We start from the raw sequence: 26,001 nt of genomic DNA on the forward strand, positions 1-26,001 counted from the left end.
CCCCCCGCCTGGTTGCCCCACACAGCCTGCTGTTCAGTCACTTGGTCATCCCTCACTAACCCCCCTGCCGGCCTTGTCGCCCCACGCAGCCGGCTGTTTGGTCGTTACTATTACTGTGATGGTGTCCTGGACAGTTGGCATATTCCTCTATTATTAGTATAGATAGGATGAGAGGCAGTACAGTACAAAGATTATGAGTTCTGATTCTGGAACCAGACTGTCTGGTTTGACTACTGATCCTGCCATTTTTATTTAATAATTGTATGATTTGGAATGGGTTACTAATTTCTCTATTCCTTGATCAGTCTGGATTTTCCAGAGAAACAGAACCAGTAGGATAAAAAGAGAAGAATGAGACAAGGGGGAGGAGAGGGAAAAGACTATCACTCTGCTTCTGTTTTCTAATCTATAAAATGGTGATAATAATAATAATACTACCTACCTCATCAGAAGGTTGTGCTTAGAATAGTATTTGATGCATAACTAATAAATTTCATGCAAAACTAATATATTTCATGTACTTAATATTCCTACTTATTAAATTCAATTAAAGTTTGATGATATCTTTCAGAACTGAAGGAAATTTAATTTACATTCAAGTAGGGATTTGTTCCCCTTAGCTTAGGTCAGAGCCTCAGTCTTGATGAACCATGAACTCTGCCCAATTTCTTTTTCTGATACTATACAATTTAATAAATTATTTCTGAAGCTACTATCACTGTGCAAATGAAAATACTTGTGTCCTCCTTTGCTTTTATTTTAACACTGGTGTTTTTAGCAACTTTTCACTAGGCCTTTAACTTTACTGGCCATCCTTAGGTTGTATTTGCCACAATTATTGAACACTTTTCTTTTTGGCATTCAAGAGCTTTTTTAAACCTAGTCCAGCCCACTTGTTCTAATTTTCATATTCTTCCCTACTTGAGCTTCTCACTTCATCTAATGTGACTTTCTTATTTATTTTTTTTGCTTTCTTGACTTCACTTTGTATTCCTCCCTGTCTTCCTATAATGTTTCCTATCTCTGGCTACCTATAAAGACCTCTTTACCCTAAAAGCATACTCCCCAATACGATTGAAAGGTCTTCCATCTTTGGAGTAGATGGTACTTTTTCTCCTTGAAAGCTATCTTGTTCACCCTAGGTTAAGAGATCTCATCTTTTGCCCTGACTGGTTTGATAGAGCGTCGGCCTGCGGACTCAAGGGTCCTGGGTTCGATTCCGGTCAAGGGCATGTACCTTGGTTGCGGGCACGTCCCCAGTAGGGGGTGTGCAGGAGGCAGCTGATCGATGTTTCTAACTCTCTATCCCTCTCCCTTCCTCTCTGTAAAAAAATCAATAAATATATTTAAAAAAAAATCTCATCTTTCCATTCATATATACTATTAGAGGCCCGGTGCACAAAATTCGTGCATGGTTAGGGTCCCGAGGCCTGGCCGGCAATCAGGGCGATCGCAGCCTTCTGGTTGCTGACTGGGGCCTTCTTTCCCTGGCTGCTGGCTGCCAGCTGCCGGCCTGGGCCTTCCTTTGTTCTGTGCCGCCCCCCTGGTGGTCAACACACGTCATAGCAAGTGATCAAACTCCCAGACTCCCAGTTGAACTCCTGAAGGGACACTTTGCAAATGAGCCTTTTATATATATAGATTTTTTGCCAATATTGCTAAGATACCATTTAATCTATTATCCTCTCTGCTGCCATTATAAATTTGACTTACTGCAACCTTCATTGTTCCTTCTAGGTCTTCCCTATTTCTCCCTTTATTATATGTTTTCTATGTCCTTATTTTGGTTTTCTCTGTTTCCAGTTATCTGAGTGAGTCTCAAGAAAGGGGAGAGTGTGGGAAGGAAAACAATGTCGTGGCCTTGGAAAGATGCACTTTTCTTTGATCACCCACTGATGCGATGAATGAGAAAAGAGAAATATTTGAGTTTGATTGATGCTCTCCCTTCAACCGTGCCAGAAAAGAAAGAGTGTAGTGGAGAGAAAACAGTGGGAAGAATACATTCATATTTAGCTTTTATCGGTCTTTTTCTGCCATTTTCTTTCTCTCTGCTAGTATCTGATTACTCATAAAAACAAGTCAGTTTTAGTTACTATTTTCAAGTGTTGGAATGCCTTTACCAGCAGGGGATTGTTTGGGTTGAGGTAACAGTGATGAGTTTTGACGCTTCTTTATGAATCAGTAATAGTACTTAGAACTTTGGATCATTTTTCCATAGAGAATATATATATAGTTAAGATGTTTTGTTGTGGTGGTTAGGGTTCTCTTTTAATTGACTCGGGGCCTAAATTAAAAATTTTAATCATTCTTTTTATTATGGGAAATTTCAAAACTAAAGAATATAATGAAACCCTATGTACTATATCTATCTTCTACACTTATCATTTCATGGGCAATCATATTTGGTACAGTATATGCACACCTACTTCCCTACTCCCTGTTTGCTGGATTATTATGAAGCAACTTCCAAATATATCATTTTATTGGTAACATTTCAGTAGCATAATACCTTCAGTAATATAAAAGGTGTGTTCTGAATTTCTAACAACTTCTTAAAGTAGATCATGTATTAAACTCGCTTTGTAAGATGGGGTCACATTTAACTCATTGAGTGAAATACGTTTTATTTACATTGGACCTGAAATGGATTGAACTAAAAGAGTCTTTAAAAAAACTTATTTTGATGTCTTACGTTTATATTCCTATGCAGATTCAGAAAACAATAAAGAAAACAGCACGACGGGAGCAACTTATGAGAGAAGAAGCTGAACAAAAACGTTTAAAAACTGTACTTGAGCTGCAGTATGTTTTGGACAAATTGGGAGATGAAGAAGTGCGAACTGACCTGAAACAGGGTTTGAATGGTGTGCCAATACTGTCTGAAGAGGAATTGTCATTGTTGGATGAATTCTACAAGTTAGCAGACCCTGAACGGGACATGAGCTTGAGGTATAGCGGTATTTGATAAGAGCTTCTAAATGTTTCAATTGACAATTGAAAGGTAATTAATTAGCTATTTATTATTATAAGGTTGAATGAACAGTATGAACATGCCTCCATTCACCTGTGGGACTTGCTGGAAGGCAAAGAAAAATCTGTATGTGGAACAACCTGTGAGTATTGCTGACACTTTATCTTCTATAACAATAAAAGTGTAATATGCTAATTAGACCTACAGCCGAATGACCTCCTGGGTGAAGCCAGGGCTGCGAGGGTCGAGCCCCTTGCACGAATTTTGTGTATCGGGTCTCTAGGGATTTTATAACTAAGAATCTTTTAAAATTAGTTTCCTACTTAAGAGTAGTGTTAATTGAAGAAATTTTAGAACTATATAAATAATATCTGCTGTTTACTTTTTTCATTTTGTGTATTTTGTGTGTGTATGAATGTGTGCGTGTGCGTGCATGCCTATAGGTCAAAACACTAACAACCAACCAAAAATTTATAATGATGGGAGCCCTAACTTAACGTGGTTTTGTTTATAAATAACTTAACTCTGCTTGAGGTGAACAGATAAACACCAAATTGACTTTCCAGTTTTTGGTTATTAGTTGGGGACTGGTTTTTCCTTGTAGCTGAAATTTTGTGAAAAACATGTACTGCACCTCATATGGTCATTGTCTTAGTCTCTCTCTAATTTTTCTTAGACTTTTGCTAACTTGGGGACATTTTTTTTCTCTTTTAAAGAAGGTATTGATATCTAGTCCAGTTTTCTATATGTGAGCTCCTTAACCTGAAATATGCAATTATATGTTGATTTTTTTTAAAGGACATTTAAGTTTCACTAAGTTAATTAGGAATTTTAGGTTTTTAACTACATAGTAAATCAGGATATAGCTCCTTATGTTGATTGTTTATGAAGTTGATTTAGCCAAATAGATATTTGAATCTATCAAGGTAATGTTTATACCTTGTTTTTAGCTATTGGGTTAAAAAGAAATTAAATTGGATTATAAGTTTTAATTGGCAAAACAATATGATACAATTTGGTGTGTACAGGAAATGTGTAAAATCATATATGAGGAATCAAGGATTCTTTTATATCATTTCATGTAAAAAATTTTTGGTTTGTTAACTTGTGTTATCTATATTTCTTTGTAAAACATTTTTAGCTTTTTTATTTCTGCTATAAGTATGTACTGAATTTACCACTTGAAGTTTGGAAACTAATTGATATATGTGCATAAGCTTGTTAGCTTAAAAAAGTAGTTTTAGGTAAAGGTTGATCAAATTTTCATGAACATTATTGAGGAATGAAAAGGGTTAAGCATCTAACCTTGTAGCTTGTTTTGGTGTTAGTTTCTGCCTAGTCTTGCTCTTGCATCTTAAGAATGTCACATCTTTATAGCTAAAAGAAAGTTATTAATGTACTCAATATTAGGGTGTTTTTAAAAAATTTTTTTGTTTTGTTAATTCTCACCCGAGGATATTTTTCCATTGATTATTTTATTTTATTTTTTTCCATTGATTATTTTAGAGAGAGTGGAAAAGGAGGGGGAGAGGCAGAGAGAGAAACATTGAGTTGAGAGAGAGACAATGGTTGCCTCCCGAACTTGCCCTGACTGTGACTGGGGGATTAAGCCTGCAACCGAGGTACATGCCCTTGACTGGAATTGAACCCGGGACCCTTCAGTCAGTGGGTTGATGCTCTATCTACTGAGCCAAACCAGCTAGGGCTGTTTTTTAATCCTCACTTGAGGATATGTTTTTTATTGATTTTTCTTTTTTTTTCTTCTTAGAAAGGGAGAGAGGGGGAAAAAATCAGTGTGAGCCAGGGTCGAACCTTCAGCCTATGTATGTGCTCTGACCAGGAACGGAACCTACAGTCTTTTGGTGTACAGGAAGACACTCCAGCCAACTGAACTGCCCAGCCAGGGTGTTAGTGTTTTTATATGCATTCAGTTTTCATGCATTTTTTAAAAAAATAAATAGTTCTGAGTCATGAATCTTTGAAATGTAGAGAACGGAAAACATGAAGTGTTCATGTTGTTAATAATTTTATTGTTAATAGGATTAATTTTATTATAAAATTTGATATAATATGGTCCCTGAAGCTTTATTTCTGTGGAGTGTGACCTACGAAGGAATAGCCTTACTCTACATTTGCTATATAAGGCCAGGAAATTGAGATTTTAATTCTTGACCCACACCTTTGCCTGCTGTCCTGCCCTCCTTATAGCCTAGTGCAGTGGTCGGCAAACTCATTAGTCAACAGAGCCAAATACCAACAGCACGACGATTGAAATTTCTTTTGAGAGCCAAATTTTTTAAACAAACTATATAGGTAGGTACATTGTTATTAACTTAAATAGGGTACTCCTAAGGCTTAGGAAGAGCCACACTCAAGAGACCAAAGAGCCGCATGTGGCTCGCGAGCCGCAGTTTGCCGACCACTGGCCTACTGTATCAAATTCTGACAATTTAGCCTTTTAAATATCTTGAATCTGTCTACTTCTCTTTCTCTTCTACTTTCCTGCCTTTCTCTTACCTAATGCAGTCTTCTAACTGAATCCACCCCCTATGCCTCATTAAAATCTTATACTGGCTTTATTTTAATTGCATTTGATATGCATTTATTTTAAGACCTTGCATCATAGGGCCCTTACCAGTCTCTCCAGACTCAAAGTTTCTTATGCTTTTTCTTACTCCCTGTGGTTCAGCCACAGTGCATACTTGCTTTTTTTTTTTTGTATTTGGCACGCTTCTTCTTTGTACAGGGCTTTGTAAATGCTGTTGCTTCTGCCTTGAAACACTTCTCTACTACTCATCTTCCAGATCTCAGCTCTTCCAGCACCTATACCAGGAAAGCCTCTGGTGGTCTCTCTGAGTAGGTCCAATCCATTATACTTCTGTGTAGTACTTTTCACAGATGTAATTTGACTGTTTTTTTTGTGAGTATTTGATAACTCTTCTCTATTGGGCTGTAAAGTTAGGGAGGGCAGATACGGTATCTTTTTTACATATCTTTTTCTAGCCCCAGTGCCTAGCATGTTGACTAAAATTAATTAGATGCTATATTGAATGAATAAATGACAATTATCAGCTATTTAAAAAACTAACACATAAAATCAATGAAGTTTAATACAAATAGGAGCTTTTGTTCCCTGTCCTATAATAAATTTCTGTTCTTGATGGAATATAATGTTTTTATATGTTTTAGTAACAGTTGGTGAGGTTCTTTTCTTACAATATTTTGTAGGATGTTGAATCTTCAAGTCAGGCAACCTCAAATAGTCTTAACATTATAATATTCTAATTTTAGATAAAGCTCTAAAGGAAATTGTCGAGCGTGTTTTCCAGTCAAACTACTTTGATAGCACCCACAACCACCAGAACGGGCTATGTGAAGAGGAAGAGGCAGCCTCAGCACCCGCTGTTGAAGACCAAGTAGCTGAAGCTGGTGAGTACTGAGGGGGAATGAGGTTTAGTTTACAGTCCTGGTTTTACTTTCCTTTGCCACCACCATAATCTGTATGCTGCTTTATAACATGAATTCTAAGAATGGGGGGAAGTTTTAACATAGTAGCTCTTAATTGACATTATACCTGACCCAGAAGTAAAACTGAAACTGAAGTAATTTATTGAAACTGAAATAATTTTTTCTGGGATAAATAGTAAAGAAAATTCTTTCTAAACACATTATTGTAAGAATGATAACGTATAAAACTTATTGTTAACTATAAGTTTATAAATAAATTCAGATTAAGTGATGGTAAACTGTTAAGGTTCCTTATACTCTTTTGTATCTTTAGAACCTGAGGAGATTAAGTGATGGTAAACTGTTAAGAAGGTTCCTTATACTCTTTTGTATCTTTAGAACCTGAGCCAGCAGAGGAATACACGGAACCAAGTGAAGTTGAATCCACAGAGGTATGATTTTTATATAATCCTGGTTTTCCCTTTCTGCCTTTCAAACAGAGATCTCAAACATTTACTTTGCTTTGCAGTATGTAAATAGACAATTTATGGCCGAAACACAGTTCAGCAGTGGTGAAAAGGAGCAGGTAGATGAGTGGACAGTTGAAACAGTCGAGGTAAGAGTTCTGTTACAAGATTGATTTCTTTTGTCTTTCTTTAATTAGTAATTTTTATGCCTCCTAAGAGCAAATTAAGATTGTTAGTCTTTGCCCTAGCCGGCTTGGCTCAGTGGATAGAGCGTCAGCCTGCGGACTGAGGGGTCCCAGGTTCGATTCCGGCCAAGGGCACATGCCTGGGTTGCGGGCTCGATCCCCAGTAGGGGGTGTGCAGGAGGCAGCCGATCAATGATTCTCTCTCATCATTGATGTTTCTATCTCCTCCCTTCCTCTCTGAAATCAATAAAGAAATATATTTTAAAAAAAAAGATTGTTAGTCTTAGTACATTTATTGTAATAAACTCTTTACACAAGACTGTTAGGTTTAAAAGGTGATTTGTTTATCCCCGTGGAAGTTTAATAGAATCACTGATGCTGATCCAGTTTCAAAAAATTATAACCATGTATAACTTAAGGTTAGTGTATTAAAGTATATGATTTGTTATTAGGTTGCTCTATAAAAACCTGGGTTCCCACATGGGTAACCTTTAGAAAAATCCTACTCACAGGGGCTATATTGAAATGTCATCTTAGACTCCTCCTCTCCTTCACCTTAAGGCTGTTTGGTTACCAGGTTTTATTATCTCAATATTCCTTATAAAGGAAGGTTATGACTTGCTCAGGCTTAACAGGTATGACTTCCCCCAGCTTAAAAAGTCAAACAGAAGAATATAAAAAAATTTGTAATCCTCACCTGAGGATATGTTAATTGATTTATTTTTTAGGATAGGGAGAGAGAGAAAGAAAAAGAAAGAGAGAAACATTGATGTGAGAGAGAAACGTTAATCAGTTGCTTCTCATAAGTGCCCTGGCGGGGAATCAAACCTGCAGCCCTTTGGTGCATGAGCCACCTGGCCAGGGCAGAATATACATTTGATGTAATAAAGTTTAGTGATTTTTTCCAGCAGAGCAGGGAACTATTAAAAATGATAACCAGGAGAAATTATTAGAGCTAGGAAAAGGACACAGAGGGAAAGTGAGGTTTGGCTTTTGTAGCAGTTTAAGTGAAGTGATGGACCTTGACCTATAATATTGGTTGAGAGGATGGAACGGTGGGAACTCAAAGCTTGATGATAATAATAGCTAACATTTCTTGAGTGCGGACTACACATTGGATACTGAGATATGTATTTAATATGGATATATAGGTTTACTTAATATAGAAGGCTTAGCAGTTTAAGCAAAATGCTTTCTTTTAGGAAATAAATAACTGGTAGTCTTTCTTTGAAACCAGTCTATAAAGTAATTGTGAAATGCTACATGGTAATCATGTGGAATGACAGCACATTAGAATTTTAATATTGATCAGAATGGTAAATTTGACATAATTGTGATCAGTTTGAATAACTACATTAAAATCTATTCTGTTTACAGTATAGATAGCGTATGTAGTTTGGGGATCTGTCATGATGGTACTGAATGGAGCGCTTTCATTCTACCAATCCACTCCCCTCCCCTCTCCCTTTAGGTGGTAAATTCGCTCCAGCAGCAACCTCAGGCTGTGTCTCCTTCAGTACCAGAGCCCCACTCTTTGACACCCGTGGCTCAGGCAGATCCCCTTGTGAGACGACAGCGAGTACAGGACCTTATGGCACAAATGCAGGGGCCTTATAATTTCATACAGGTATGTGCAGTTTAATGAAACACTAACAGAGTACCTAAGTGCTTACATTATTTAACTTAATTCCATTGTATTCTCCCTTGTAGGATTCAATGCTGGATTTTGAAAATCAGACACTTGATCCTGCCATTGTATCTGCACAGCCTATGAATCCAACACAAAACATGGACATGCCCCAGCTGGTTTGTCCTCCAGGTTAGTAATGACATATTTTTATGTGAGAAATAAATATAGGGTCAATGCTTTCAGGTTTTGTAAAGTTTGTAAAATTATTTTTTTCCTTTTAATGCTTGCTTAACTTTTAGATCTACCTTTTAATTTGATAAGAAACATTTTTTCCTATAATGCAAATGCTAACTGTAGTTCTATATTTTTTTTAATACTTTAAAAAATCTATATGTTTTATTGATTTCAGAGACGTAGGGAGGGGGGAGAGAGAGAAAAACATCAACGATGCACATCCCCTACTGGGGATCGAGCGTACAACTCTGGCATGTGCCCTGACCAGAAATCTTAGCAGTGAACCTGGTTCATAGGTTGATGCTCAACCACTGAGCCACGCCGCTGGGCTCTTTTATTACTTTTTATTGGTATATAAAAATAGAAAAGTACATACAAATGTACATTTTGACGAGTTTTCATAAACTGAAGATATCAGCACTCAAAGATGGAACATTATCAGTACCCAGAAGCCTATTTTTGTCACCTTTCAGTCACTGGCTACCCTTCCCCCTACCTCCATGGTAATTACTTCCTGACTTATAAAACTATAGACCAGTTTTTCCTGTTTCTGTAATTTATGTAAATGAAATTTTGCTTGGACTTTTTAAATGTCAAGATTAATCTCAGAATAAAAAATAATAGAGGTGTTTTTTTCTGAAGAATGTTTGCAGCTTTTTGAAAATGAGATTTAACAGTCAAGTGGGTAAGGGAATGCTTAAGATAAAAGGTGAAGATAAAAAGACAGTTGAAGTTTCAGACTCAACACTAATCTTACACCATTATTTGAAACAGCAGCACTAAGTAGAGTTGGTACCTTTATTGGGTTAAGTGGATTGTTAGTGATTTTTAGTCTTGTTTTCTTCCCAGATCATGTCAGCATTAAGGGCACAAAAGTGGAACTATGCAAAGTAACACATTTAATGTATAATTTTAAATGTTATATAAAAAGCATTGCTGAGTAAAAGCATGTTTAATGACAGTTAATCTGGTAAGGTAGCTGGGATTTTTCCCAAGCAAAGGGAGCTCATCTTGGTCACATTTCTACCAAGAGTTAGAAAAAAGATGAAGGTTAGGCGTTAGGCCTGCTAGAAAGGAATTAGAGTTATTGGCATTCATTTTCTGAGCTCCACCGGAGGAAGAAAATACACAGTTTCCTAAGCTAGTAAGTTGTGCTGAAGCACTCATGTAACTCAGGTAAATAAATGCTGAGTCCATAAGATCAGTGGTCGCCAACCTTTCGGGCCTCACGGACCACCAGTAGTCTACGGACCACCAGTAGTGCACCGACCACTGGTTGGTGGCCTCTTCATTAGATTCTCCAGTAAGAACAGGCAATTTTAAATGACTAACCAAAGATCCTGTATTTTTTTTTTTAATTAATGTTTTTAAATATGCTTTTTTTTTTTTTTTTTTAAAGGGAGGTAGGGAGGGAGAAACATCAGTAGGCTGCCTCCTGCCCACCCCCTGCTGGGGATTGAGCCCAAAACTCAGGCACATGGCCTGACTGGTAATCAAACTGGGTGACTCTCAGTGCATGGCGAGATCCTGTATTTTTTATTTATAATCATGTTTGGTAGGGGAATGGAAAGATGGTGGGAGTTAGCAATAATATGTACACTGAATTGAATATAGGCTTTTTAAAAGTATACTTACACTTTTACTTTTTGTGCAGAAACATTTGAGAGATTATATTGAAACTTGATAATCCTACATAATAAAAGCCTAATATGCTTAGTGTCCAGTCATCTGATCAACCAATCAAAGCATAAAATGCTAAAGATATGCTAAGGCCACTCAACCGCTCGCTATGATGTGCATTGACCACCAGGGGGCAGATGCTCTGACCCGTAGGTTAGCTTGCTGCTGGGGTCCAGCTGATCTGGACTGAGCGAGATGGGCTGGGCACACCTTGGAGCTGTCCTGCGGTCCCTCCTCAGCCCTGATCGTGCACTGGTGGGGTCCCTTGGCCTGGCCTGAGCCCTCTTGCAATCCCGGACCCCTCAGGGGGTGTCGGAGAACCAGTTTCAGCCTGATCCCGCAGGCCAGGCCTAGGGACCCCACTGGTGCACTAATTCGTGCACTGGGCCTCTAGTGTTAAAATAATACTGAATATTACCTAAGGTCTTAAGAGTAACACTACTTTATAGTTACTGCTTTAGAAGCCTTTTTCATGGATAACACTGGCACTGATTCTTACCTGTTCTGCTCTCTACCTTTTTTTTTTTTAAAAAAAAATATTTTTATTGATTTCAGAGAGGAAAGGGGAGGTAGAGAGAGATAGAAACATCAATGATGAGAGAATCATTGATTGGCTGCCTCCTGCATGCCCACAACCCGGGCATGTGCCCTTGACCAGAATTGAACCTGGGACCCTTTAGTCTGCAGGCTGATGCTCTTTCCACTGAGCCAAACCAGCTAGGGCTGCTCTCTACCTCTTTGTTAATACTTTATTACTAACATCTTTACCTTTGTAAAACAGAATGAAAACCATTGTGAGAGTTGATTAATAATGACTACCAGTAAACACAATACTAAAATTGTGTTTGAAATTGAAAGCTAATATTCAAAGTATCTTCATGATTGCTAAACAGTTTATTTAGAATTTGGCTATAGAATTTTGCCTTTTGCTACGAAGTAAAAGGTATTTAGACATCTTTGAGAAAATTTAATTTTGTATAACGATTATTTTTTTGGTCAATTTTTCAGTTCATTCTGAATCTAGACTTGCTCAGCCTAATCAAGTTCCTGTACAACCCGAAGCTACACAGGTGAGAGTGATATAAATATTTTTTGCAGGTTTGTTTTTAGCCAGTTCTTTAGTCACTTTCTTAGTTAGCTTATGAAAGTCAGGTATGAATTTTATGAGTGTCCAAATCTGGCATGTGTAGCTTTATTTCCATTACAACATTTATTTTTCTTGGTGATGTATAAAATTTTTTTCTAATTCTTGTTTTTTTAGACTAGTTTATTATAATGAAAGAAGAAGCTTTTAGACATAATTCTAAAATTTAGTGCAGATATTACCATTTTAGAAGCATTTGTGGGGGCCTTACAACTGGACTAATGTTTAACTTTGAGCTCTAATAATACATGTATTTTTTATAGTGGTTAGGTTTTATAGTCTACTTACCTACTTTTTTTTAGCCTTGCATGTATTAGAGTTGGCTTAGAACACAAAGAAGCTTTGATTACTTTATCTCTGTGTAGGTTCCTTTGGTTTCATCCACAAGTGAAGGGTATACAGCATCTCAACCCTTGTACCAGCCTTCTCATGCTACAGAGCAACGACCACAAAAGGAACCACTTGATCAGATTCAGGCAAGTTCTGTTACCAGGTCATATAAACTTGATGAGGTGCTTATTCATGAATTGGGCAGAGGTAAATGACTGTTAATATAGTGACTTTCATTTTGGACCTAATGCATGTACTACAGCATTTTTATTTCATGAAATGGTTGAGTTTGTTAATACACATATGGGCAGTAGCCTTGGCTAAGTGTAGTTTATCACTAAAGTGCATCTATTCACTTTGTGTTTAGGCAACAATCTCTTTAAATGCAGACCAGACTACAGCATCCTCATCCCTTCCTGCTGCCTCTCAGCCCCAAGTGTTCCAGGCTGGGACAAGCAAACCTTTACATAGCAGTGGAATCAATGTAAATGCAGCTCCATTCCAATCCATGCAAACGGTAGGCAAATTAATTCAACCAACATTGAGTACCTAGTGTGTACTATTATGCTAGAGTTTCAACAAAAAGTCTTTATTTAACTTTGTGCTTGAGTCTGCATCTACCCTAACTGTAGGGTATATTTAATTGAACCTAAACTCTGATTTTCCTGCTTCCAACGGTAGATTTGAGTCTTAGGAGTTATGTGTTTTACAGCTGCACTCTTTTGATTTGATTAACAAAATTTTAAATATGCAGAAAAACAGACCAAAATAATATCTATATATAAACATTGTTACCTAGATTTAACAGTTGTTTAAATTTTGCTATATTTACTTAATTGTTTACTGAAGTACATCAAAGTAAATTTCAGGCAGTCTGATACTTCACCCTGTTTCTTCAGTAAACATCTCTAAATTGTAGTTTGTAGAAAATGATGATAATGGAAAACAATCAGTGGGATAGAGTTAAATCAGTGCTCATAGGAAAATTCATAGTGTTACATACTTAAAATATTAACTTGTGATTGAAAATACCATAAAAATAAAATAACAAGTAAATATTCAACTCAAAGTTGAAGTTTATAGAATTAATTTGTATAACTGATATTGTATCAGGGGTTTATGTCTTTATACAGATTTATCATTTATAATAGCATTTCCAAGGCTATTGATTATATGTCTTTAGATTTTTAAAATCCCCATTCATAATTCTCTTCTTTAAGTGCTGGATGGCATATATTTTTTCCCACATTGAAGTGCATTAAATGAAAGATGTGTGTGTGTGTGTGTGTGTGTGTGAGAGAGAGAGAGATGTTTGAGACTTTTTTACATTTGAGGTAAAACCAGCATTGAAGTCTGCCATGTTAAAAGTGAGGAAATTATTAGCATAACTGGATGAACTAATCATTTATTTACTTACAGGTGTTCAATATGAATGCCCCAGTTCCTCCTGTTAATGAACCAGAAACTTTAAAACAGCAGAATCAGTACCAGGCCAGCTATAACCAGAGCTTTCCCAGTCAGCCTCACCAAGTAGAGCAAACAGAGCTTCAGCAAGAACAGCTTCAAACAGGTAGGGTACCCTGCATCACGTCCTGGCTACTTGTTTCCCAATGCAGGTGTTGACAGTGTAGGACAGTTCAGACTTCAGAGTGGCCGCATCCAGGAAGTTTTGTGTTAGCATTAGACCTTACGGATTTTGCATTTTTGGTCCTGAGTTAAATTGAGTACGTATTTGCTATATATGAATAACTTGCAGTATTATACCCATTTTCCTTTGGTCAGTGAGCTTTCATAGTATCTTTTTTATTATATGATTTTAGTGGAATTAAACTTGTTACTCAAATTATGTATAATTTGCTTTTAATTGCTAATTTATTAAAGCCTGCTGGCATGATACTCAGCACTCAGTTATACAAAGCCAGGAAGCAGTAAGGAGTTGGTGGTGGCTGCATTTGGTTGATTGGTTGAAACAAAAGTCCTTGTTGGAAAGTATGGTTGTAATTTGGCCTGTTATCATACCTGTCACAGTAATAAAGTAGATAAAGATATTTTAGATTTGTTAAATTTGTAACACATGAAATACCTTTTTAGGTCTATGGTTATTTAATTCCTAGGACTTTAATTGGGATCCCACAACAAACTATAGCAAACCCTGCTAAAACCATAGGAGTTGTTATTACTTTGATTTTAGTAACTGAAATTTTCTTGTTAGACCTGGATCAACATGGTAGATTTTTCAGTAATAAATCCTTACATAGCCCTATAGTACTCAGCATTTACTAATCAGCAGGTAGGTTAAGTCAGTCATAATCTGATAGAAATTTGCCAGTTATGCTATATGTGCTCAGCTTCTGAATAACTGGGCTTCTTGCTCTCAGGCTCCTTTAATTATTTCATTGCCATGTATTCATAAATTGGTTTGGAGCAGGTAAATTTGGGGCCTTTTGACATTGTGCTGACATGCTTGCTATTTTGCCATTTTTTTTCAGATGGTGTGATGAAATGAAAAGTAATTACTACATATCATTTGATTTGCTTAATTTTACCCCTTGTGCCAGTTGATTTCAAACTCCCTTGCTCTTATATTGTAACTTGCCTTCACTAATTGACTGAAGCACTTGAGCTAGATAACCTTTTGTTAGCATTTTAAAAGACATTATTTATAAAGATTAACTGTATAACATTCAGACATTTTCAATAAAAAAGCAAAATCAGCCCATATATTTTGCTTATTTAAACTGAAAACTCTAGCCTAGTTTGTTCTTTACACAGTAGCCCAGAGTGATTATTTTAAAATGTAAATCAGATGTCTTTCTCTTGTTCAAAACCTTTCAGTGACTTCCCATTTTATTTAGAAAAGAAATCCAAAGTCCTTGGTTTATAAGGTCCTTTATGACCCGGCCCCTGCCTTGATCCTGCGTACATTAGGTCCTCGGGTTTAGTACGACATAACGCGATTTTCGCCTAAGTTGGAGCCCACCTATGTACATTAGGTCCTCGGGTTACATCGGAGATACGTTTCTATGGTATGACATAACGCGATTTTCGCCTAAGTTGGAGCCCACCTACATAAGCACCTATGTCATTCACATGGAGCACACACACAGCAGCAATGAAGTAAAACAGTAAAAAAAATTTAAAAGAAAGATAACAATTCCTGACTTTTGTGGTAAATAAATAATAAAAAACATAAAGCACATATGTACATATGTCGAAATGACGGAACTTTTTTTTTTTATAAATGGGAGATGGCGACATAACCACGAAACGACGTACGTCGAGTCCGTCGTAACCCGAGGACTGTCTGTACATCCTATTTCCTTCCATACCAACCACAAACACAGCAGGTTCTCTGCTCTCTCACAGCCTTTACACTTTCCTCCTTATTGCCTGAAACTTTCTTCCACTCATGTTTATGGGGCTTTGTTTATTGACCTTTATTAGGTTTTTGCTCAGATAGCACCTTACAGAGACCTCCCTTCATTGCCCTGTCTAAATATTTCACACTCACTTTAGTCACTTATTTATCCTACTATGGTTTAGTCTTCATCACTTATTACCTGATACTATATAGATGTTTTCACTTGTAAGTGTATTTTATTCACTTATCTCCCATTATTAAAATGTCCATCTGGGCAAAGGTTGTGCGTTAGTAACTGATACATCCCTGATGTCTAGGACATGCTTGGCATGTTGAGAGCACTCCGATAGTTGTTGAACAAATCAGTGTGTCCCATCATTCCAGAAGTGTTGTTTAATTTGAATTAAAGGAGAAAAGGAGTCCTGGTATTTTTAAATAAAGATCACTCTTTAATTGTTTTGCTTTGAGTTTCTTACAGTGAGATTTGACCAACATTAATTCTTAGTGATAAAAAGTGAGTCGAAAATTCGGTTCTTTTACCTACTTTCTACCCGCATACAAATGAATCTTTTTAGATAGACAATGTTACTTGTACTGGTAATATTTGCTTGTAATTTTAAATTTTGGGAATGCAGTAAAAGGTAATTAACCTAAAGATCACATTGTAAATAACAGTGTATTTGTTCCATTACATAATTGAAAAAGGAGTCATGATCCTTCCTTCCTTAGACATTTCCTACCCTTTTAATTGAAAAATACAATTCTATAAACTAAAATGTACTTAGGGGTTCTTGAGTATATAAAATAAGTCAGGTAAAGATGTTCGAGAGTCACGCCACCTTTTCTTTCTGCCCAAGCAAGGGAGGTTTGGGCTGGCTAGAGGCTGCTGTTTTTGTTCCTGGGTGTAGGCCTTCCTGTGGTCTCTACTTTCTTCATCTCCCAAAGGTTTAGTTAGCACCCGGTTTTTTGCCTCCCCCACCCCGTGAATTATGAAAATTATGAACATTGGCATAATAGCAGAGATGTGCCTCAGTATTTAACATTGGAAGGTTCCTAGATCCTCCACTGTAGAGAGGAGGAGGACGGGTGCAGAGTAGTGGGCCTTCTAAGACCTTTCATTCTAGCTACTGCATGCTGGTGTATCATTTAACTGTCTTCAGAATTGGCTGCACTCAAAAGTGCTTGAAATGAATCAAGAATTAAGGGGGGTACAAGTTAAAGGCCTCTGCTGGTTTATCTTTGTAATTGACTGAATATTGTAGCTTAGCTATGGAAACAGTTTTTTGTAAGTTTTCACTAAATTTGAGGGAGATTTAAAAGAATGAAAGCTTCAACCACTAAGGAACTTTATAATGAAAAGAAATAATTAAATGCTATAAAATGATAATTTTACTGTTTCTGTATGTGAGATCTTCTGAATTAGTTTCTTGTGCTAATAGGCGATGCCTTTCAGAAGATGTTTAATAATATAGCTTTTCAAATCATTTGGAAGGATAGAATTGTGTGTTCTCACACAGTTGTGTGCTTTCAGAGATAAGGAATTGTTGGAGATTTTTATTCTGTTGTAGGAGCAAGGCAGGGACTTACTAATGTGTAGTTTTCCCTATTAATATGAAAATTTGTTTAAAGACAGAATTAAACTTTGAGGAGATTGTATAAGACACTTCTTAAGCCAGAAAGCATGTGGGAGAACAAATTGTAATGAGCTGTGTGTAGTGTGTGTGTGTATACATGTTTTTTCCCCCTCTTTTATTGTAGTGGTTGGCACTTACCATGGTTCCCAGGACCAACCCCATCAAGTGACTGGTAACCACCAGCAGCCTCCCCAGCAGAACACGGGGTTTCCTCGGAGCAGTCAGCCCTATTACAACAGTCGTGGTGTGTCTCGTGGAGGCTCTCGTGGTGCTAGAGGCTTGATGAACGGATACAGGGGCCCTGCCAATGGATTCAGAGGTAAAAATTAATACCAAGTTCATGTCCTTTCCTGATTTGTAAAATACGTAGAAATAGTCATGTTTTGGGGAAAGATATGTATCTCTCTACATTAGTCTCCTTTATAATTTAAAAACTTGTATATTTTGATACAGTCATTTAAATTGACATTGAGTTTTTTATGTGTCAGACCCATGCCTACTATTGTCCAATAAGGGATAATTGCTTTACATATATTATCAGACCTTAGGGATATTTTTCTGGTTGTTTTTTTGTCTTTTCATGTGTGTATGTGCATGGATGAGAGAAAATTTCATCTTCTAATTCAGCGGTTCTCAACCTGTGTGTCGTGACCCCTGGGGCAGGGTCCGGTTGAACGACCCTTTCATAGGGGTCACCTAAGACCATTGGAAAACACATATATAATTACATATTGTTTTTGTGATTAATCACTATGCTTTAATTATGTCCAATTTGTAACAATGAAAATACATCCTGCATATCAGATATTTACATTATGATTCATAACAGTAGCAAAATTACAGTTATGAAGTAGCAATGAAAATAATTTTATGGTTGGGGGTCACCACAACATGAGGAACTGTATTAAAGGGTCGTGGCATTAGGAAGGTTGAGAACCACTGTTCTAATTACTGCTCATAGAAATATATAAACAGATTGGGTCAAGATAGTGATTAGAAATTAATATGAATAGCTTATAATATTTTAGTTCTTCCCTTGGTTAGTAGTAAGAAAGTAAACATTCCTTGTGAAGAGAAGAAAATTATTCTCTTGTCCTAAATTTTAGGAGGATATGATGGTTACCGCCCTTCATTCTCTAACACTCCAAACAGTGGTTACACACAGTCTCAGTTCAGTGCTCCCCGGGACTACTCTGGCTATCAGCGGGTAGGTAAAGTTGTTTTAAAATATAAACCTGACTGAAATATACCAATGGAAGTGATTGATGTAGTTTCTTTTTAAAATATATTTTTATTAGTTTCAGAGAGGAGAAAGGAGAGAGAGAAGCATTGATTGGCTGCCTCTTGCGCGGGCGCATGCACGCACACACACACACGCACTCACACCTCCTCCCCACTGGGGATGGAGTCCACAACCCGGGCATGTACCTTGACCGGGCATCGAACCTCAACCTTCTGGTTCATAGGTTGACGCTTAACCACTGAGTCATACTGGCTGGGCTGTAGTTTCTTGATGGACTTGATTAACTAATTTGGGCTGATTTGTATACCTGTTTTTTTTTTTTAAATTATTTTTATTGATTTCAGAGAGGAAGGAGAGGGAGATATAGAAACATCAATGATGAGAGAGAATCATTGATTGGCTGCCTTCTACACACCCCCTACCGGGGATTGAGCCCACAACTCAGGCATCTGCCCTTGACGAGAATCTCTTCAGTCTACAGGCTGACACTCTATCCACTGAGCCGAACCAGCTAGGGCTGATTTTATACCTTTGTACAAGATAAAGATAGTTCATTATGGAGAATGATGACTTTTGCTTTTTTTAGTACTCAGTGTAGGTACTCATTTAAGAACATCTGTTAAAAACAATGATTTTTAAGAGCAGAGAAAATATTTCATTGAACATTCTTAAGAATAATAGGCATATAACAATTACAGAATAATGGTTATATTGAAATGTCTAAAAGAATAAGGAGGAGTTCTATATTTTGCAAATATCTGACTAAGAATCTAGATGGCTAAGGATTTAAAAATTACTGTCTCTTCTCTTCAGTACTAACTAGCATGTCTTTTAGGATGGATATCAGCAGAATTTCAAGCGAGGCTCTGGGCAGAATGGACCACGGGGAGCCCCACGAGGTAATATTTTGTGGTGGTGATCCTAGTTCCTAAGTGGAGCTTCTGTTCTGGCCTTGGAAGAGCTGTTCATAATCTGCATGTAGGTTACTTGTTAGGAATACATTTATCATTTCCAGACTTGTTGCAAGGATTAAATGAAATGCTCTGTTTCTAAAATTTATCTTGAACCCAAATTTAATTTTTTGAATGACTGTCCCTGTTACTATAAACTGTCTCAAAAACTAGAACATTTTTCCTCCTCAGAAAAAAAATGTTTTTCCAACTGCAAATTATTTTTCAGGTCCTAAAACCTGCTAAATGTTTTTAGGAAGTACTTACTGAAACATTTTGTAAGACATTTTTGGAATGAGATTGAACATTTATATAAATTTATTATTCCTCTTTTATTTTTGAAACATGCATATTATATTTTAGGGCCAGAGACCCTTTAATGGCCAGATAAGCCATAGTTACATTTAGAGAACCATTTAGAAGTCATAGAACTAATTGAAATTTCAATGCCTTTTGGACCACTATTATATAAATACCCATTAGTTTCTGACTTTTAAACAAAACCTCCAAATTCCTAACTAATTAAATCATATTTAAAAATACAGCTTTTAAGAGTTTTTGGTTTTGTCTATTACTGTAGGAAAACTACTTCGTACTATTTGGGCAGGAAGTCAACCTATGTAACAGAAGTAGCATTTCATCTGATCTGAAGTTCTAAATGGTTCTCTTATTGGAAGGATGTAAATTGAATAGGTTTCCTCTAGATTTTGGCCATCACATGTATAAAATGTATATTTCGGAGGAATTATAAAGTACTTTGATTTTAATGCTAATAGGAACTGGCCAGCAAAAGGTGCATTTTTAAAAAATTAATGGATCACTGGGAAATTATTGACTTGAAATATCAAAGGATATTTGCATGTGAATGTGAGTTATGTTCATTTTCACCTTGTAGCATATTCTATGAAAGTTGAGTTTACTGGTAGCTAAAAATCTGTTTTAACAGCATGTAAAAAGTTACTTTATCTGTTACAAGTCATTATACAATTTTCAATGTTATGTAGTTTCTTTTTAAAAGTTTAGGTAATAAGGTCTGTTTTTCATTCTGGTGCTTTTATTAATTTTGATAGTATGATGTTACTTACTACTGAAATGTAATAAGCTAGAGTGTACACTAGAATGTAAGCTCCATGAGAGCCAGGTACCTTGTCTGTTTTCACTGCTGTATCTATTTCCAACGCCTGATGACAGTGCCTGGCACATAGTAGGCACTCAATAAATACTTGTTGAATGAATGAATGAATGAGTACTGGTGGAATACTCCATTAGCTCTACTCTTCTTTTAGCTAGAGAACATGAGCAAATTTGGGCATGTCAACTTCCAGGACAGGTGAAACTTGAACACTGAAGAATTGACCTCTTAAACCTAATAATGTGGTGACAAGCTACCCACATGCTTCTTGACTTCAGATGAAAATCTGCTTGAAGGCGAAACAAAAAGTATTTGAAAGAAAAACCAAATGCCATTTTTGTCTTCTAGGTCGTGGAGGGCCCCCAAGACCCAACAGAGGGATGCCGCAAATGAACACTCAGCAAGTGAATTAATCTGATTCACAGGATTATGTTTAATCGCCAAAAACACACTGGCCAGTGTACCATAATATGTTACCAGAAGAGTTATTATCTATTTGTTCTCCCTTTCAGAAAACTTATTGTAAAGGGACTGTTTTCATCCCATAAAGACAGGACTACAATTGTCAGCTTTATATTACCTGGATATGGAAGGAAACTATTTTTACTCTGCATGTTCTGTCCTAAGCGTCATCTTGAGCCTTGCACATGATACTCAGATTCCTCACCCTTGCTTAGGAGTAAAACATAATATACTTTACAGGGTGATAATATCTCCATAGTTAACCGAAGTGGCTTGGAAAAAGCAAGATTGACTTGTGACATTGGATAAAGTCTACAAATCAGCCCTAGCATTATTCAGTGGTAATTGACAAAACATTTCCCTTGAAAGGAAGATGGAAGGAGGAGTTTGGTTTGGCAAAAAAACTGCACTTCACAACTTTTCCAGTTAAATGGAGCATTGAACGTTTAGATGCACATCAAATCACGCATGGGCCCTTAATCACACATATAAGGTTGGCTACCAGCTTTGACACAGCACTATTCATCCTTGGCCAAATGACTGTGGTTAAAAACACATGTAAATTGCTTCCTAACAGCTGACACTGTATAAGACAAAGCCGAAATGCAATATTAGGCTTTGATTGGCACTTTTTGAAAAATATGCAACAAATATGGGATGTAATCTGGATCGCCGCTTCTGTACTTACTGTGAAGTATTTAGATACCTTTTGAACACATAACATTTTCTTTGACAATGACTTCTGTAAGGATTGGTAATAATATATCATTCCTTACGATGCTCATTGTCTGTCACTAATCCTTGGATCTTGCTGTTTTGTCACCTGAAGTGGTACAGGTACTGATGGAAATCTGTAATGGATAATCATAACACTCTTGGCCGTTTCCCTGCAGCCTGAAGGTTTTTAAAAGATAACAAATGCCTGCTGCTACCACCCTTTTAAATTGCTATCTTTTGAAAAGCACCAGTATGTGTTAGATTGATTTCCCTATTTTAGGGAAATGACAGTCAGTAGTTTCAGTTCTGATGGTATAAGCAAAACAAATAAAACATGTTTATAAAAGTCGCATCTTGAAACACTGGTGTTCAACAGCTAGCAGCTGTTCAGTCATGCATTGTGTTTCAAATTTTATGGTCATCTCCAGCAACTATTTCTATAGGAATTTATATTCAGAGTGGTGATTCCTTCCCTTAGATGCACAGGGAGAGTCACAGATTTCGGTGGAGATTGACAGTTGAGTAATTTATGTACCATGCTGGAATATGTGCTGGCAGTTTGAGCACTAGTTCTGTGTGCCTGTGAACTCGGTGCTGCTTGTCATATCCCACTCTGACTTCATGGGGAACTAAGCCCACCTATTACGCAAAGGCTACTAAGTTAATGGTATTTTCTGTGCAGAAGTTACATTTTGTTTTCAGCCTTTAGCTAAGGAATTTTTTCAGTAGGTGCTCAGCACAAAACTATTCTCAAACATTCATCATTAGACAACTGGAGTGTTTGCTGGTTTTAACCTACTAAAATGGATAGGCTGTTGAACATTCCACATGCAAAAGTTTTGTAGGGTGGTGGGAAGTGGGGGGGGGATCTTCAATGTTTATTTTAAAATAAAGTTAAGTTCTTGACTTTTCTCTTGTGGTTGTGGTACATCATATTGGAGGGTTATCTGTTTACATTTGCAAATGAGTATTTATTTTGTTGGCACCTCCCCTTGTGTGCTTTAAAATGACATCTGCCTGGGATGTACCACAACCATATTTAGAGGGATTATATAAAATATTCGTGGTTTATTGGGTAATCCTTAGATGTATGCTTACAGTCCTCTATAAAACTAAATTTGCTATTCGTGTAGAAAACAATTTCATGACATTTACAATCAAAATTGAAGTAAATAAGTTCTTTATACAGTGATCTCAATCAGTTCAGAGATGGGATGGGGAGAAACTTTCTAGATTTCAAAGTTCTATGCATTAGTGTAGATGTGAATGTGTAAAGGTGTTTGTTTATATGTTTTTTAAAGAATTGTTTTTTTGAAATACTATGTATTTTTTTGGCATTCTACCATTGCAGTGTAAATGTAAAGCGTTTATGCTTCAATTCAGACTATATTTTTTAATTTGTTTTTTTATTGATTTTTTTTTTTGGAGAGAGAGGGAGAGGGATAGAAACATGGATGAGAGAGGAACATCATCGATTGGCTGCTCCTGCACTGCCCCTACTGAGGATGGAGCCCGCAACCTCTTGGTTTCTGGGTTGACGTTCAACCGCTGAGCCACACTGGCTGGGGCCAGGCTATATGTTGTAAAGGAATTCCTATATAAAGGAATACCTCAGTATGAGGCAGAGAACTTTGTAAAGGTTTCATTAAGATCTGAGTCTTGGTTCTAAGTATTCTGTCTTAATATATTAATATACTTGTCCTATCTGCAGAAAGCCTTTTGTTTGGTCAAATGCATATATTAGCAGAGTTGCAAGGAAATGATTGTCACATGTGTCATTGTAGTTTCTTGGTATAGCAAGACTCTATACATAGAATTTTTGTAAATGCACAGATACAGCCATCTCACATGGATAATGTGACCTTTTTAAAGCTTTAAGGTAGAATGTCATGGATTGCCTCCGTTAGGGCAGTTTAATTTTCAGATCCTAATATCCTTAAAGAATAGGGAAGAGTTTTTCCTGATCATTGTTATCTTGATACTAAAATAAGTATCCTTTCAATATTCTTTTGATCAGTTAGCTTGTATAGTTCTTTTGCCTCATATATGCAACATGGGAGACTTACCCACTTACAGGAGACAGGAGAATGTGTTTTATCAGAAGGCTCATGAACTGAGGTGCTTTGTTGACAACCAATTCATAAAATGTAGAAGGGAGTTGAGTAGTCAATCTTGTAATTGTCTTAGGAAATTTGTATTGTTCATTTTATTTTCAATAATATATCTAATTAGGGGGAAATGGGATACAGATAAGCACTGAGTTCAAACCCTTCATTTCATCTTTAAGCTCCTGAATTCCCAACTCACTGAGTTCTTGTTAAGCTTCTTAAGTTTTGTTGACTATATTTAAAAGAGTCGGTATTGCCCTTGAGCTTATCCCTTCTAAAGAGGTAATGGGGAAGGAAAACCCTCAGGAAACTGAAAGTAAATTGTTAAGGCTTATCTCCACACCTTTTCCAGTTTTGAATTCTACAAAAATACTGGAGAAGACTAGTGAATGTTTTAATTACATTAGGTTAAATCATTAAAGTCTGATTCCTTATTGTCCTTGAGTGAAGTCTGCCTTAGTTGTATATACCATTCAGCAAACCTTTAAGTAAAGATGTAATCCTTACACTTAGGAGAGGAAAAGTTAAAGACATCTCTTTGGTAGCTTTGATTTCTAAGAGGGCAGAACTACAGTATTCTCAACAGGCTTTCAATACTTTTGACAGCTGCTCTGAAGCCTAATCCAGTCTCATGCAGAAGACTGGTTGTTTTGTTTACATAGTGAAGGTTCACCTAATCTATGAAGCCAATTTTTAGTATTGTGTTATTTGTAAGTACTAGTTTTCTTTTAAGTCCTGTGTTTATATTAGGGAGCCACTGAACTAAATCTTCATTGAGAAAATTGGGGTAGCCTTTGCCAGGCATGCCAAGCACTGAGCACTCATGGCGACAAAATCACTGTGGTTCCTTCTTTCACTGAACTGTCAAAAGATACTGATGTGGCATTGAAGTGTAGCAAATGCCACGCTGGAGGAGCATGGTTGATGGTAGATTTTAAGGCCACAACTGATAGGATATAACCTAGTCAAAACCATCAGGCAAGACTTCATTGAAAGGGATGTTGAACTAAGACTTGAAGAATAAGGCAAAGAAGGTGAGAGGAAAGCATGTCCAAAGGTCCAATCTCCAGTGACAGAATGCTATCTGGCTCAAGTGAATAGAGTTAGTTGAGAGATGGAAGAAGCACACAAGCCACTATAGATGTCTTTATAGTTACATGCCGTGTTAAGTTTTATTTTGTAAGAATAGGTGGGGATTATTGAAGATGTTTGAGCTGTGTTTATAGGGGGAAGGATGGTGGGCCTTCTAATAAATGCCATTTTAAAGAACACTCAGTGCAGTGTTGAGAACAAAATCTACGGGTCAAGAGATGCCTGTTAACGTAACTCATGTACTAAATGAACACAGTGTGGAGGATGGTGAATGGATTCTACATATTTTAAATCTGTGTACTTTGCTGAGTTCTCTGGGCCTTGGTTATCAGACATCATCTCTAGCTAATATTTTTTCCTAGATGACCTCTTAATCTCATGATTTTGACACAATTAGCATTTTAGTGTGAAATATGTCTAGGTCCCAAACTCTCGAGGCCATTCATACTCAGTGTCTTCATTTGAATGTGGTGAGTATGCCAACTTGATCTTAGCCCACATTCATCCAGTTGCTCAGAGCAAATACATCTTGGACATCGTCTTTGATTTCCTTTCATACCCTATACCTAGTCCTTACGCAAATCCACATGGTTCTACCTTGAAAATATATCGAGTCATCTAGCACTTGTGACTATCACCAATACCAGTTTAGAAGTTAACTACAGTAGCTTGTAATGGTTCTCCCTGCTTCTACTCTTGCTATGGTTTTTGCATAGTGGCCAGAGCGAGCCTTTTAAGAGGACAGATTTTGTCACTTCCCGGTATCCCAAACTGCAGTGGTTTCCCGGCACACCTGGAGTTAAGCCTAAATCTGGCCCACATGCCCTTCATTACCTGGCCTGATCTATCATTTTCTTTTTGCTCACTGGCCACACTGGCTGCTTTGCCAAGATTTTCACTAAGCTTGGGTCTTTGCTTCATGTCCACCTCTAAAGCAGTACCTTTAATCACTTTACTCAATGAATGGATAGTTTTAATGCCACTTAAAACCTACAGGAAGCTTCACGAGGGACAGGAACACTGGTTACTGTCCCTTGTGCCTGGCATGGTGACTTCGTTGAGTAAAGAAATTGGACTAGATGGGTGATGGCGCTGACTGCATCAGCTTTAGAAGTGTCTTGATTTGGGGAAAGTTTCAAGGAGCAAGGGAAACGAGCCCGACTTCACACAATGAATTTGAGGTGTCCGAAGAGAAGTATCAAGCAGTTGAATTT

The 26,001-nt window shown here is 37.0% G+C and overlaps 1 protein-coding gene and 1 long non-coding RNA gene across 3 annotated transcripts in view; one reads left to right on the forward strand and one right to left on the reverse strand.

The window, feature by feature from the left end:
- Positions 1 to 21,933, forward strand: part of CAPRIN1 (cell cycle associated protein 1) — a 38,392-nt gene extending 16,459 nt beyond the window's left edge. The window contains exons 4-18 of one of the 2 annotated variants that reach the window (XM_014538165.1): positions 2,711 to 2,949; positions 3,031 to 3,113; positions 6,263 to 6,400; positions 6,818 to 6,870; positions 6,948 to 7,034; positions 8,542 to 8,697; positions 8,781 to 8,889; positions 11,623 to 11,684; positions 12,124 to 12,234; positions 12,456 to 12,605; positions 13,508 to 13,658; positions 17,208 to 17,402; positions 18,190 to 18,290; positions 19,162 to 19,225; positions 20,757 to 21,933. In XM_014538165.1, coding sequence (XP_014393651.1) covers positions 2,711 to 2,949; positions 3,031 to 3,113; positions 6,263 to 6,400; positions 6,818 to 6,870; positions 6,948 to 7,034; positions 8,542 to 8,697; positions 8,781 to 8,889; positions 11,623 to 11,684; positions 12,124 to 12,234; positions 12,456 to 12,605; positions 13,508 to 13,658; positions 17,208 to 17,402; positions 18,190 to 18,290; positions 19,162 to 19,225; positions 20,757 to 20,821 — 1,764 coding nt within the window. In that variant the 3' untranslated portion in view covers positions 20,822 to 21,933. The remainder of the gene's footprint in view (positions 1 to 2,710; positions 2,950 to 3,030; positions 3,114 to 6,262; positions 6,401 to 6,817; positions 6,871 to 6,947; positions 7,035 to 8,541; positions 8,698 to 8,780; positions 8,890 to 11,622; positions 11,685 to 12,123; positions 12,235 to 12,455; positions 12,606 to 13,507; positions 13,659 to 17,207; positions 17,403 to 18,189; positions 18,291 to 19,161; positions 19,226 to 20,756) is intronic. The other variant, XM_014538166.1, reaches the window with a different exon arrangement.
- LOC106725787 lies at positions 13,932 to 15,192 on the reverse strand. Its single transcript, XR_001361743.1, has 2 exons — positions 15,154 to 15,192; positions 13,932 to 15,068 (listed from the first exon to the last, which is right to left on the reverse strand). It is a non-coding gene; the product is annotated as an uncharacterized LOC106725787 (long non-coding RNA).
- Positions 21,934 to 26,001: the final 4,068 nt, after the last annotated feature.

The sequence above is a fragment of the Myotis brandtii genome, unplaced genomic scaffold, assembly GCF_000412655.1.
Source record: "Myotis brandtii unplaced genomic scaffold, ASM41265v1 scaffold187, whole genome shotgun sequence".
Lineage (NCBI taxonomy): Eukaryota > Metazoa > Chordata > Mammalia > Chiroptera > Vespertilionidae > Myotis > Myotis brandtii.